This window comes from Suricata suricatta, chromosome 11 (genome assembly GCF_006229205.1).
Source record: "Suricata suricatta isolate VVHF042 chromosome 11, meerkat_22Aug2017_6uvM2_HiC, whole genome shotgun sequence".
Taxonomy (NCBI): domain Eukaryota; kingdom Metazoa; phylum Chordata; class Mammalia; order Carnivora; family Herpestidae; genus Suricata; species Suricata suricatta.
In genome coordinates, this window is record NC_043710.1 from 6,941,619 (window position 1) to 6,956,216 (window position 14,598).

The 14,598-nt window shown below is 58.6% G+C and overlaps 2 protein-coding genes across 2 annotated transcripts in view; both read left to right on the plus strand.

The window, feature by feature from the left end:
* Nucleotides 1–273: 273 nt before the first annotated feature.
* PYGM (glycogen phosphorylase, muscle associated) lies at nucleotides 274–13,123 on the plus strand. The gene is made up of 20 exons (XM_029956130.1): nucleotides 274–592; nucleotides 1,645–1,746; nucleotides 1,839–1,917; nucleotides 2,005–2,108; nucleotides 2,483–2,614; nucleotides 3,905–4,016; nucleotides 4,115–4,197; nucleotides 4,975–5,118; nucleotides 5,446–5,538; nucleotides 5,780–5,926; nucleotides 6,046–6,209; nucleotides 6,465–6,579; nucleotides 7,087–7,188; nucleotides 7,504–7,651; nucleotides 7,930–7,988; nucleotides 8,116–8,257; nucleotides 8,687–8,894; nucleotides 12,170–12,304; nucleotides 12,522–12,588; nucleotides 12,702–13,123. Exons 1-20 carry the CDS (start codon nucleotides 350–352, stop codon nucleotides 12,849–12,851), a joined length of 2,529 nt encoding a protein of 842 aa, XP_029811990.1. The 5' UTR covers nucleotides 274–349; the 3' UTR covers nucleotides 12,852–13,123.
* Nucleotides 13,124–14,383: 1,260 nt separating this feature from the next.
* The window catches only part of RASGRP2 (RAS guanyl releasing protein 2), a 16,054-nt gene continuing 15,839 nt past the window's right edge, over nucleotides 14,384–14,598 (plus strand). The window contains exon 1 of the mRNA XM_029956137.1: nucleotides 14,384–14,591. The gene's annotated coding sequence lies outside the window, so the exon portion shown is untranslated. The remainder of the gene's footprint in view (nucleotides 14,592–14,598) is intronic.

Here is a 14,598-nt window from a genome sequence, read left to right on the forward strand (position 1 = left end):
CATCTTGTCTCTGACTGCGAAAGGCAGAGAAAGCACCGAAGACCCCAGGGGGCGAGGCCCAGAAGAAGTGGGTCAGCACAGGGCTGTGAAGGAGCCAGGCTGGGCCTGGCCCGGCCCTTGTGGAGCTGGGCTCTGCTCTCCCTGCTCCTCTCCCTTCCCCTCCCCTTGCCCCCAAAATAGCTCCCAGAGCTGCTGGGCCAAGACCCTCCCATCGCAGGGGGGAGGCGGGGCACGCTCCCCCGAGCCAGGCTTTAAAACCCCCAGGCAGCTGGGGATCTCCACTCCCTGGCTGGAGGCACTGCTGAGGCCACCCCATCCAGCCCTCAGTCCGGCCTGCCCTCCCGCAGCCATGTCCCGGCCCCTGTCGGACCAGGAGAAGAGGAAGCAGATCAGCGTGCGTGGCCTGGCCGGCGTGGAGAATGTGAGCGAGCTGAAGAAGAACTTCAACCGGCACCTGCATTTCACACTTGTCAAAGACCGCAATGTGGCCACCCCGAGGGACTACTACTTCGCGCTGGCTCACACTGTCCGTGACCACCTGGTGGGCCGCTGGATCCGCACGCAGCAGCACTACTACGAGAAGGACCCCAAGGTGCCGCTTGGGAGCACCCTGGGTGGGAGATGGGCTGGGGGCGCCAGCAGGGGGCCAGGAGATCCCGACTAAGGGGCAGCCCTTCCAGGGGTCTGGGTTTTTCTGCAGCAGGTTCCTGGGGCTGGAGGATCAGGAACAATGGGTGCCATTGCCAAATGCTGGGGCAACCCAGGCAGTGACACCGGGGTCAGGGGGCAAGGTCACGTGGCTCGGATCAGATGAGCAGGGGTGGGGGACCTAAGGTCTAGCGCTCGCTCAGAGCCTGGAGGGGCTTCTTGAGGCCAGGAAGACCCTCGGCGGCCCAGGTTGGACCTGGAATGGAGGGGTGGGTCCTTGTGTGTGAGTGCGGTGTGCCTGTGCAAGTGTGCGGTGGTGCTGGTGCAGGGCTGGGCAGCTGGGGGGTGGTGGCGGGATCAAGTGTCTGTGGGGTCATGGTAAATGTCAGCAACCTGATACTCCTGGGCAGGAGAGGGGGAGGGGCAGGCAAGTGGGGCAGGGAGGGGGCCAGGAAACCAGGACACCCGGCACCTTGGATTCTGGTGCCTCTCTATCCCCTTCTTGGGGCTGAGGCTTGAGGACCAAGGGGAACTGGGCACTGCAAGGACAGAAGGGGGCCGTCTCTAGCCACGAGTCAGTGTGTGACCTTGAGCAAATGACTGATTTCTCTGCCCCTCGACCTTCCCCTCTTGGGGAGCACTTGGAGGTGCTTCTCTGTGTCCCAATTCCCCGAAGGGCCGTCGGGAGGCTTCTGGGCGACGGAAGAGGTCCTCACCTCTCCTCAGGACCTGAGTCCCTGAGGTACATATGGCAGTGCCACTTTCCAGATGAGGAAACCGAGGCCAAGAAAACACAAGTGATGTGTCCAAAGTCAGAGGAAATGCTGGACCAGAATCCTCCAGATGGGTCCTGAAGCCTGTGGTGGGGAGAAAAATAAAGGGGGACAGAGCTTGCCCAGCAGGGCCCTCGGAGTGGGACAGCAGGTGTGAGAGGCCCCAGGCAGACGCTGATGGGCTGTCCTGACCCCTCCCCCACCCATCTGTCTCTCCGGGCAGAGGATCTACTACCTGTCTCTGGAGTTCTACATGGGACGGACGCTGCAGAACACCATGGTGAATCTGGCCTTGGAGAATGCCTGTGACGAGGCCACCTACCAGGTGTGCAGGGGGAGCGGGGTGAGCCTGAGGAATCAGGGGATTCACCTGCGGGCCCTCGGCCTTGACCACTGCCACACCCTCCCCCCCTCCAGCTGGGCCTGGACATGGAGGAGCTGGAGGAGATCGAGGAGGACGCGGGGCTGGGCAACGGGGGCCTGGGTCGGCTGGCCGGTGAGTGGACAGGGTGGCCGGGGTGAGGTGGGCCAAAGGGCTCCTTTGTGCCGGGTCCCTGACACCTGCTTTCCTGCAACCCCCTAGCATGCTTTCTGGACTCCATGGCAACGCTGGGCCTGGCTGCCTATGGCTACGGGATCCGATATGAGTTTGGGATTTTTAACCAGAAGATCTGCGGGGGCTGGCAGGTGAGCAGCCTCGGGCCCTGGCCTTGGGGGGCCCCAGGTACGATGGAGCGGACCCCCATTTGTCCTCCATCTCTGGAGAGATCCAGGACCAGCCTCAGCCTTGAGAGAAGGCCTCCTCGTCCCTGCCCCCTGGCCCCAAAGCCTGCCGGTCACTGCTAGAGCAGGGAGTCCACCTACCCGGGGAGCCTCCCAGACTCCCACACACATACCATGTCCCTCGGGATAGGCCACCAGACAGAGGGCGGGGCCCACCCCAGGGCCCTTAATGTACACTCTGTGGAGGGCCCAGCAGGGCCACTGCCCCTACTCTACCTGTGGTGTGAGCCTGGGTCTGACACCGCCTTCCTTTCTCCCCTGAACGGCCTTGGGCTCAGATGGAGGAGGCGGATGACTGGCTTCGCTACGGAAACCCCTGGGAGAAGGCCCGGCCCGAGTTCACGCTGCCCGTGCACTTCTATGGCCGAGTGGAGCACACCAGCCAGGGGGCCAAGTGGGTGGACACACAGGTAAGGGGGAAGCCAGGGAGTTGGGGGAGCCCCCAGTGAGGGCAAAGCAGGGAGGGGAGAGGCTCTGGAAGAAAACAGGGAGATACAGACAAAGAGCCTGGAGACCACTGGGACCCAGTGCTATTTACAATGGACACTGAGGCTCAGAGAGGTTAAGTGATTTCCTCGAAGTCACACAGCTCAGGTCAGGAGAGGCTGGAGACGGGGTCACAGAGGAGCTGGGCTGAGCACAAGAGCCCAGGGGGAGGAGAGAGGCGACTGTGCTCCAGCAGTGCCCTTCCCCTGGCCTGGCTCCTTGCCACCCCACAACACTCGTCCAAGAATAATTGTGACTCCCTGACACTTCTAAACCGAAGGCTTGACGGGAAGCAGAGCAATAGCCCAGAGAGGGAGTCGTTTAATTTTCAGGGAGAAAATTAAAACGCTGAGAGAGGAACTGACTTGTCCACGGTCACACACCAAGCGAGAGGCAGCTGAAGCCAGACCAGGTGTCCGAACCCCTATCAGTCAGCTCTCTTGCTGTGGCTGCAGGTCAGGCCTCCCGATGGCTACACGGAAACCTCTCGGCTTTCAGAATCGGCCATTTGTTGGGCTGTTATTTATGATAAGATCCAGCAGGGGCTCTGGCTGCCCACTAGTTCTGTGCTCAGTCCCTTCCCTCTTGGAGCCGCACCTGCCATTCTTTTCCAGTCAGGGCTCCGTTACTTAGCGTTGGGGAGAAAGGGCACCGGGCCTTGGAGAAGTGCATATGCCCCCAGCCCCCTGCGATTCCTGCCATTGGCTAATTGGGGGAGGCGTGGCTAGCATGAGTCACTGCTAATTAGCCCTGTGGTCAACCAGGCATATGCCCTTTGGATGGACTTGACATCTGTGTCCCCTTCAGCCGGGCCCCAGGGCCCCCCAGCCATCTGATGAGTCCAGAGTATCTTCTAGATTGGGCTCTGCCAGGCAGGCCCGCTCACCCCCATCACCGTAGGGTGGCCCCCAGCAGAGCCCCGTCTTGGGCTTCAGGCTCATCACTGCCTCCTATAATCCTCAAAGGCAGTCAGGCAAGGCGTCGGTGGGGTTGGGGGCATGGGGAGATCCTGGGGGGCCCCTCTCTCTACGGATGAGGCCCAGAGAGATTGAGAGGTTTGCTCACGGTTACCCAGAGAGGGCCGTAGAACCTGGGGTTGGGGGTTGGCAGAGCATAGGGACGAAGGCAGGAGCTGCCACTCTCGGGGGGGGGGGCCCCACCTCGAGTCATGCGGCAGTTACCCAGCTCCTGCCACCACGCTGATGCCCGTGCAGGTAGTGCTGGCCATGCCTTACGACACTCCTGTGCCTGGCTACCGCAACAACATCGTCAACACCATGCGCCTGTGGTCAGCCAAGGCCCCCAATGACTTCAACCTCAAGGACTGTGAGTTCTGCTGCTCGCCTGCACCCCTGCCCGCACCCCTGCCCGCCCCGGCCTGCGCTCAGCCTGGGCCTGACACTGTCCTCGCTTTCACCCCTCAGTCAACGTTGGTGGCTACATCCAGGCTGTGCTGGACCGAAATCTGGCGGAGAACATCTCTCGTGTCCTGTACCCCAATGACAATGTATGTTAGTTACCTCCTGGGCTGGGTGCAGGAAATGAGGAGGGACAGCCCCTGGCTCCCTAGTCACACCCAGGACATTCCTTTTTTTTTTTTTTTTTTAATTAGTCATCCCTACACCCAATGCAGGGCTCGAACTCACAACACTGAGATCAAGGGTCACATCTCTTCTAATTGAGTCATCTGGGCGCCTCGCACCCAGGACATGTTGTTGGCTCCTGTGTGTCTTGTCCCCCAAGTACTTTCAGTTCTTTAAGAGGACACCTAAGGGCACCCAGTGGCTCAGTCGGTTAAGTGTCCGGCTTCAGCTCAGGTCATGATCTTGCACTTCGTGAGTTCAAGCCCCGTGTCAGGCTCTGTGCTGACAGCTAGCTCAGAGCCTGGAGCCTGCTTCAGATTCTGTTTCTCCCTTTCTCTCTCTGCCCGCCCCCCCACCCCCGCTCCTCCCATTCTGTCTGTCTCTCAAAAGAAATAAATTAACGTTAAAAAATTTAAAAAAAAATAAGAGGACACCTAAGTCCTGGGGGCAGTGAGTTGGGGCAGGCCACTTTGGAGGACCCGTTCCCGGTGATGCTGACCCTACTCTGGGTCCTTGTATGTCCCCACCCTCACACCATCCCCACCACTACTCGGTGGGTGAAAGACCCCTGGCTTGTTCGGGACTCAGGGGTCTTGGAGGAGGCCAGGAGACCCCTGCCCACACTGCAGCACCATGAGGGCCCCTCCACCCCTGCCCCACCCCCACCACCTTGACTCAGCCCTGCCTTGAACTGTTCCCAGTTCTTTGAGGGGAAGGAGCTGCGGCTGAAGCAGGAGTACTTTGTAGTGGCCGCCACCCTCCAGGACATCATCCGCCGCTTCAAGTCCTCCAAGTTCGGCTGCCGTGACCCCGTGCGCACGAGCTTCGACGCCTTTCCGGATAAGGTGCCAGGCCCCAGGGAGGGCCCCTCTACACCTCCCATGATGTATGCCACCACCCCTCCCCGCCAGCCTCAGCCTGCCCCCTCGTTTTATAGATGAGGAGGTGGGGCCTGGGGGTGCGTGGGAGGGTGAGGGGGACCTGTGCAGGATCCTCGATCACCAGGCACGCATCCGGGGAACTTCCCTCCTCCTCCTGCCCCCAGCTGCCCCGTGAGGCCCGCACACCCAGTTCCACCCTGGAACCACGTGGATGGGGCTCTGAAGGGGCACAGGACACTGACCATAGCCTTGGTTTGGACCCCAGCCTGACTCCCAACCCCCTCCCCACAGGTGGCCATCCAGCTAAATGATACCCACCCCTCCTTGGCCATCCCCGAGCTCATGAGGATACTGGTGGATCTGGAACGGCTGGACTGGGACAAGGTGGGCGCCGGGACCCCTCCAGCCCTGCCTGAGCCCCTCTGACTCAGGGTTTCCTTTCCCAGTCTGGGAAGGAGGAATACGAGAGTACCGTCCACACAGAGCAGACAGCAGCGTGAGGCCCAGGAGACGAGTGTCCTAGGACCTGTCCCTCCGTGACAGGGCCCAGGCTCCTGGCTGCACTGTGTGGAGAGCCGTAGGGCTCAGGCCCCGGGGTTCCTGACCCCCCCATCCTGTCCATCAGGCCTGGGACGTGACAGTCAGGACCTGCGCCTACACCAACCACACGGTACTGCCGGAGGCACTGGAACGCTGGCCGGTGCACCTGATTGAGACACTGCTGCCCCGGCACCTGCAGATCATCTATGAGATCAACCAGCGCTTCCTCAACGTGAGCGGAGGAGGCCTGGGCTGGAGGGCGCAGGGCTGTGGGGAGAGCGCCGAGCTTTCGGGGCTGGGGACCAGGGTCCTGAGTCCTCCACGTCTGAGCTCCGGGCTCCCCCTGCACAGCGGGTGGCGGCCATGTTCCCAGGGGACGTGGACCGGCTGCGGCGCATGTCGCTTGTGGAGGAGGGCGCGGTGAAGCGCATCAACATGGCTCACCTGTGCATCGCCGGGTCGCACGCCGTCAACGGCGTGGCCCGCATCCACTCAGAGATCCTCAAGAAGACCATGTGAGACCCGCTCCCCAGGCCCCGCCCCCTGCTGGCCCCGCCCACCCTAGCCCTCTCCCCGCCTTCCCACAGGTAGCACCGCTTTTATGAGCATCATGGCCCTAATGTCCAGGACAGTCCTGACCCCAGAAGGTGCCCTCTCACAGCCACTCCCCTCAGCCCAGGCCCCTCTCAGCAAGAACCCAGGGTAGGGCCTCCGGGGGGAGACCTTCACCCCACAGGGATGGGTAGTGACCGTCCAACCCTATCCTGCAGCTTCAAGGACTTCTACGAGCTGGAGCCACATAAATTCCAGAATAAGACCAATGGCATCACCCCTCGTCGCTGGCTGGTTCTGTGTAACCCTGGGCTGGCAGAGGTCATTGCTGAGGTGAGAGGTCACTGTGTGGCCAGTAGGGTTGAACACGGGTCACCGCAGGGCTCAGCTGCGTATGGACACGTTGGGGGCCTGGTGGAGGGCTGATATCCATCCATCCCCTAGCTTTGCCTGCGCCTGGAGGAGGGGGACCGTTTTCTTGTCTGCATGAGGATGCTCTGTGGGCTAATGGAGGCCTGGCTATGGAGGTCAGCCTTGGAGAGGGTCATAACAGGTCACATCAGAAGTGAGGCTGACAGGAGCAGAGATTGTCAGGGCCTCGAGGTCACTGTCGGAGGAAAAGGCCAGGAGAAAGGCCTGCTGGGGTCCCGTGAGGTCAGCCATCGGAGCTCAGGGGCCAGCGGGAAGATGGACGTGTGCACACCACGTCCCAGCAAGGGGGAGGCTGGAGGAGGAGGGTTGTCTGCAGGGGACCAGGCCTGGCTGACCCCGGAGAGGGACCCCTCTGTGAGGGAGGACAGAGCAGGGGTGTAGGCCTGACCGAGAGCCCGCTCCCCACAGCGCATCGGGGAGGACTACATCTCGGACCTGGACCAGCTGCGCAAACTGCTCTCATACGTGGACGATGAAGCCTTTATCCGAGACGTGGCCAAAGTGAAGCAGGTGCGGAGTGGGGTGGCCTGGGACCCCCACGCCAGGGCGGGCGGGGTACTCGACAGGCGCCAGGCACCTGCTGGGTCAGGGGCGGCCTGCGGAGCCCGTCTCCTGCAGCCTCAGGCCTGGCAGAAGTTGCCTGAAGTCCAAGGTGAGAAGGCATCACCTGAGCCCACTGGAAGCATGCTGGCATCGATTAGCAATGTCTGCTCTGGTGCAGGAGGGGATAAATGTGGCAGGCGAGCCTTCTGGGAAAGAAAGGAGCCTGTAGGATTTCCTGAGGCTGAGGCCTGTTGGTGAGCTCTTTCCCCTCCCTGCCTTCAGGAAAACAAGTTAAAGTTCGCTGCGTACCTGGAGAGGGAGTACAAAGTCCATATCAACCCCAACTCGCTCTTTGACGTCCAGGTGAAGCGAATCCATGAATATAAACGCCAACTCCTCAACTGCCTCCACATTATCACCCTGTACAACCGTGAGTGGCAGGGGTTCACATTCGCCCCCCCCTCTACGTACCTCCCAGCATACCCTGTACTTCCTAATCAGCTCTCCTTTGGCCTTGGGATGACTCTTGGGACATGGAATTATCCCCATTTCATAGACAGGCAGACTGAGGCTCACAGAGGGGAAAAGTGACAGATCTGAGGTCATATAGCAAGCAGTTGCCCAAATCAGGTCTACTGTCTAGGGCCCTAGCTGGATGGGTACTGGTGGGAGGGCAATTGGCCCACTGATCTGTCTGTTTCTCCACAGGCATCAAGCAGGACCCCAATAAGTTTGTTGTGCCCCGAACTGTGATGATTGGAGGGAAGGTGAGTCGCCAGGCCGAAGACCACGGCTCTGATGCTTTGACAGCCAGGTGGAGGTCAGCCTGGCTGGGTTGCAGGATACGGGTAGTGGGCCAGGCTGTGGAGCTGACCCCAGATTGTGCTCTTATAGGCTGCCCCTGGATACCACATGGCTAAGATGATCATCAAACTCATCACGGCCATTGGGGATGTGGTTAACCACGACCCAGTGGTAGGAGACCGCCTCCGCGTGATCTTCCTGGAGAACTATCGCGTCTCGCTGGCCGAGAAAGGTGGGGGGGGGGTCGCCAGAGGGAGGCTCTGATTAGTTCAGTCCCAGGAAAGAGGTATTGGTCCCCTGCTCCTGGGGCAGGCCACATCCCGGCAGAAGAATCTGGAGAGGACAATGCTCAAATCATCTGCCGATGGTGGAGTGTCAGGCAGTACAGGGTGAAATTGTAGGGAAGATTTGCCCTTCGGATGGTGCATGCAGTGGGGCGGGGGTGGGGAGAGAGTCCAGGATTGACCTCAGATGTGCAACAACCACCAGGCGGTGGGGTGGAGGGGCTGGCGGCCACAGGGAGATTCAGTTGGTGACTGTGCGAGGGTTGGGGTGGAAAGGGGTTCTGAATCTGGCTATACCTAGGGCCAACCTAACTCCAGAGTCCCCAGCTGGGGCGGGGCCTTTCCTGGCTGAGCTCATCCCCTGTGCCGCCCCACAGTGATCCCCGCTGCTGACCTCTCCGAGCAGATCTCCACAGCAGGCACTGAGGCCTCAGGCACTGGCAACATGAAGTTCATGCTCAATGGGGCTCTGACCATTGGCACCATGGATGGGGCCAACGTGGAGATGGCAGAAGAGGCGGGAGAAGAGAACTTCTTCATCTTTGGCATGCGGGTGGAGGACGTGGAAAAGCTTGACCAGAGAGGGTATGGGGGTCAAGGGCTCCAAAGTTCACAGTCCGTGGGCAGAAGGCACCTAGGAGGTGTGGCTACTGGAGGGTAGGGCTTGGGAGCAAGGGGCATACCTGGAAAGGCTGGCCCAGGCCGCACAAGGTTTTGGTTATGGACATTAGGATTTTGGAAAACTGTTGAGGTAACTTACAACAAATAAGGTTAATGGCAGGGGACAAGAAAGAAGGAACACAAAACTGAAGGAAAGGGAGAAGAAAATTATATCAACTGTAAGATATCTTATTTCTGGAGTTTCTGGAAGTAAAATTAAATTCTTAGCTCCCTGGCAGCCATGGCAAAAAGGGAAAATTTTTTTTAATGTTTATTATTATTTTTTTAAATTTTTTAATGTTTTATTTATTTTTTGAGAGAGAGAGAGACAGAGCACGAGAGGGGGAGGGGCAGAGAGACAGGGAGACAGAATCCAAAGCAGGCTCCAGGCTCTGAGCTGTCAGCACAGAGCCCGACGTGGGGCTCGAACCCACGAACATGAGATCATGACCTGAGCAGAAGTCAGAGGCCCAACCGACTGAGCCACCTAGGCGCCCCTTTAATGTTTATTTTTGAGAGAGAGACAGAGTGTGAGCAGGGGAGAGGCAGGGAGAGAGGGAGACACAGAATCCGAAGCCAGATTCTGAGCTGTAAGCACAGAGCCCAGTGTGGGGCTCGAACCCATGAACCGTGAGAGCAGGACCTGAGCTGAAGTCAGTCAACCGACTGAGCCACCCAGGCACCCCTGGTATTAGATTTCTTAAAATTAAAAAAAAATTTTTCTTATCATACAAGCAATACATGCTTCTTAGTTGGAAAAATATGAAACCACAAAGAATAAAATAACAGTCATTCATAATTTCATCACCTGCTTTTATTTTTTTAGTGTTTATTTTATTTATTAGGAGAGAGATAATAAGTGAGCAGGGAAGAGGCAGAGAGAGAGGGAGAGAGAATCCCAAGCAGGGTCCCTCCACACTGTCAGGGCAGAGCCCAACATGGGGCTTTGAACTCACAAACTGTGAGATCATGACCTGAGCCAAAATGAAGAGGCAGATGCTTAACCGACTAAGCCACCCAGGTGCCCCTCCTCCATTTTTAAAGCCATGGTCCTTTTCCTTTATTTATTTATGTTTAATTTTTTCTAAATTTTGAACATTTATTCATTTTTTTAAATGTTTTATTTATTTTTGATACAGAGAGAGACAGAGCATGAGAGGGGGAGGGGCAGAGAGAGAAGGAGACACAGAACCAGAAGCAGGCTCCAGGCTCTGAGCTAGCTGTCAGCACAGAGCCTGATACGGGGCTCGAACCCACGAACGTGAGATCTGACCTGAGCTGAAGCCGGAGACTTAACCGACTGAGCCACCCAGGCGCCCCTGACATTTATTCATTTTTGAGAGTCAGAGAGACAGAGCACAAGTGGGGGAAGGGCAGTGAGAGAGAGGGAGACACAGAATCTGAAACAGGTTCCATGCTCTAAGCTAGATGTCAGCACAGAGCCTGACACGGGGCTGGAACTCACGAGCTGTGAGATCATGACCTGAGCTGAAGTCAGATGCTTAACCCACTAAGCCACCCAGGTGCCCTTCCTTTTTTAATTTATTAATGTTTATTTATTTTTGAGACAGAGAGACACAGAATACGATTCGGGGTTGGGCAGAGAGTAAGGGAGACACAGAACCCGAAGCAGGCTCCAGGCTCTGAGCAGTCAGCACAGAGCCGGACGTGGGGCTCAAACCCACGAACCGGGAGATCATGACCTGAGCCGATGTTGGACGCTTAACCAACTGAGCCACCCAGGCGCCCTGCCATAGTCCTTTTTCTATGTGTATTGGTGCGGGTGTGTATTTGCAAGTTTTTAAAAGTCAGGAATAACATGTACAATTTTGAATCCTGATGTCTTAACACTGGTAAGGCTTTTTCCATGTTATTAAATAGTCTTTAAACGATTTAAAGTGTTTGTATAGGTTTCCATCGTATGGACATGTTGTAACTTTTCCAGTTCCACACTGTTGGACATTAAGGTTGATTTCTGCTGTTTGTTAGTGTAAATATCACTGTGATCACCACCCTTTTACATCTAGGCCCACCTCTTTATTTCCTGAAGCTACTTCTTAGAAGGAGATATTTCTGAGTCAAAAAAAGTATGAGACCTTCTCCTCTTCCTCCTCCTTCTTCAAGTATGAGTTCTTTATTTTTTTAATAAATTTTTAAAAATATTTATTGAGAGAGCATGACCAGAGAGAGGCAGAGAGAGAGAGACACAGAATCCAAAGCAGGCTCCAGACTCTGAGCTGTCAGCACAGAGCCTGACACGGGGCTCGAACCCATCTCACAGATGATGACCTGAGCTGAAGTTAGTTTTACCGACTGAGCCACCCAGACGCCCCAGAGTTCTTAAGGCTTTTGATGCCTATTGCCAAATTGCTTTTCAGAAAGTTGGTAGCAGTTCACACTCCCACCAACTGCTTCTGAGAGCTGGCATTAAATATTGAGAGGAAATTTCTCCTGTTGGGCTTGACTGGGAAATTCAGGCTTTATCCTTTGGATGGGAGGGAGATAGGACATGTTTAGAGCAGGCTCCGAAGGACAACTGTGGGTGCAAGGTGCGGAGGCTGGACTGCAGGGGCCAAAGTGCGGTGTGTGGAGGCTGACACCTCAAGACGAGGGGGTGGCCTGTGATGCCGGCGCTGGGGATGGGGAGTATGTGCGAAATTGTTGAGTCAAGGCCTTGGTGGCCAGCTGGCAGTGGGGAGGCAAGGCGAGGGAGGGTTCTGAACCCAGGTGGCTGAGGCGTGGTTGTACGGCCTCGAAGTGGCCCACAGGAAGAAAACTGGTGCCAAGTCAGCCATGGGCTCAGTTGGACAGTCCGAGGATAAGGATGGTCCCGAGGACGTGCCGGGTGGCTCCTCCGGCGGCCTGAAGGCAGATGGACTTGGGAGAGGGAGGGAGAAAAGCCATTCAGGAAGGACACACACTGGTTAGGAGAGGTGGTGGCGTAAGGGAGAAGAAAATAGCACTTGGTTTGGGGCCTTTGGGTTGGACACTTACCTTTTTGCCATCTCCAGGCCTCAACTACCTGAGAGCGGTGAGGGGTGAAAAGCCGAGCAGAGAAGGGAGAGGGCCTCCAGAGGCGGGCGGCAGCTCCAGCGAAGACAGTAGCAGGCTGGGGTCTGCCTTCTGACCCTGGGGCTTAGGACTTCCAGGATTTTCTCTGGAGGAGGAGCCAGGAACTCCTCGCCGCTCTTCCCCCACAGGTACAACGCCCAGGAGTACCATGACCGAATTCCGGAGCTTCGGCATATCATTGAGCAGCTGAGCAGTGGCTTCTTCTCCCCCAAACAGCCAGACCTGTTCAAGGACATTGTCAACATGCTCATGCACCATGACCGGTAAGCTGGTTGGCCAGGGGACCGTGCAGGTGGGGCTGCTGGGCTGGACTGGGCTCAGGGGCCGGTGTGGGGGGAGGCTGAGCAGGGGTCCTGGGCAGTTGGAGCTTCACTCTTCTGGAAGCAGCTTCACTCTCCTGGCCCCCGAACACCATCATCGGGACAGGACGGCTTGGCCCTTGATTTCAGGAAGCTTCCTGACTCTCCGTTCCCCCTCCAGGTTTAAGGTCTTTGCAGATTATGAAGACTACATTAAGTGCCAGGAGAAAGTCAGTGCCTTGTACAAGGTGAGGGGCCCTGGGCCAGGGGTTGGCAAGGCTTTGGTGGCCCTGGCTGGGATGTGGTGGAAGGTGGGGACCCCATCAGCAGAATGAACCCAGGGCTCTCTTTTGGCTTGTAGAATCCAAGAGAATGGACACGGATGGTGATTCGGAACATAGCCACATCAGGCAAGTTCTCCAGTGACCGAACTATCGCCCAGTACGCCCGGGAGATCTGGGGTGTCGATCCTTCGCGCAAGCGCCTTCCAGCTCCTGATGAGGCCATCTGAGCCTCCAGACCAGATCCAAACTGGCCCCTGAGTTTGTTTGCAATCCCTTTGGCCGGTCCCAGGTCCTCACCCAGAGTGGGGGATCCTGGAGTTCGATTTCTCAGCCTTTTCCTGGAATCTCCCATTTCCCCCCAGTCTCAAGGTCCCAGTGTCCAGTGTGACGAAGGACACTGCTCCCATCCTGTCCTCAGGCTTCCTGCCCCCTCCTATTTATGGGTCTGACCAACTGCACCCACTCCTCAATAAACTGATTCTCCTTGGGAGCCTCCTTATTTCTCTGTCTGTTGGGAAATATTTTTAGCTCTGGGCAGGCACAATGGCAGCTGCGCAGTCACCGCTCTTTACACCCCCGGCAGGTGCATCCCCTCCGAAGGAGGGGGCAGCCCCTGGGGGCGGGGCCCGAGACTCTCCAGCCTCCTTTCAGGCGTCACCCTCCACGCCTCTCTTCCCAGCGCTGTGTCCATACTAGGTCAGCGGCCTGCCGGGCTGGCCGGGGGCGGGGCGTCCTCCTGGGTGGGGCCCGTAGGGGCTGGGAGCTGGGACTCGGGCAGAGGCCTCCCGGGCTACCGAGGGTCCACGAGGTCCCGGGCAGGACTCGGGAGGGGGAGGAGCCTGTGGGTGGTTGGCGCCTTCTTGGCCCCGCCCCCAGCCCCGCCCCACTGCGGCGTTTAAGGGTCTCTGAGCAGGTGGCTACGCTTGGTCTAAAGTCGGGGGAGTTAGGGCGGGGGACACTCACCGACGGTCTAGGCTAGGCCAGGGTTGCCCCCCTCACTTTGGGGGGGAATCGAGGACCAGAAAGAGCCTGTTTCTCGGTCTCGAACTACCAAGATTGAGGTGTGGGGGAGGTCCTGCCTCCCCAGCCCTTGAGGCAGGAAGGGGCAAGCCTCGAAAGGCAGGTTTGGGGCCGGTGGTTTCACAGTGAGTGTGTTTGAATCCAAACGGCCGGAAATGGTTACCGGATCTCCTGGGCCCGGCTTGTGGGGACCCCAACTGCCTGTGACTGCCCCTCCCAAGTTCCTCCCTGCGCGGGGTGGGGGTAGCCGCCCGTAGGGCTCCAGTCCCCAAGCTGCGCAGAACTCACCCGCCGGCTGCAGCTGCCCCTTCCCATCTGGCCCCGTGGGGAGCCAGGTTTCGGGGGCCCCAGTCCCTCCTGTGTGAAGTGGGCCCCCCCAACCCCCATCCACAGATATCGAGGCCCCGTTTTCAGGTAGCCGCGTTTTCATTCCTCCCTCCCACAAGGCCCCTGTCCCCAAAATGTTCCCATCTTGTCGTAGCCCCTCCTCCAAGCTATCACAAGGACCCGCTGTCCCCACGCCCCCCGATCTCTATCAGGTCGGTGCCCCCGGCTGCCCGCAGGAAGACGCCCGGCCCCGGGTCGGGTTAGCCCCGTGGGAACGGTTTGTCTCGAAAACAGGAACCCGGGCCGGGGGGCTGGGCGGGGCGCCCCTTCCCCACCGCAGTCCGCTTCCTGCCCCTCCCGGCTTCCTCTGCCCAACACCAGGCAGGGCGGGGGGCGTAGAGGCGTCTGGGTGGGGGGAGAGGGCTCTCGGTTTAGATCCCCCCTCCACGTCCCGCGAGGCCTGACCTCCGCTCGCCCACCCTCAGCGTGGCGGGTGGCGCAGCCCCAGCCCCGCGGCCCTGGCTTCCCCGGGCGGCGCGGCAGGGGAGGGGTTAAGCTGCCGCAGGGACCGCCGCGTGCGGGGCGAGAGGGAGCCCCCGGTGGGGGAGGCGCTGCCGGCGGTGCGGA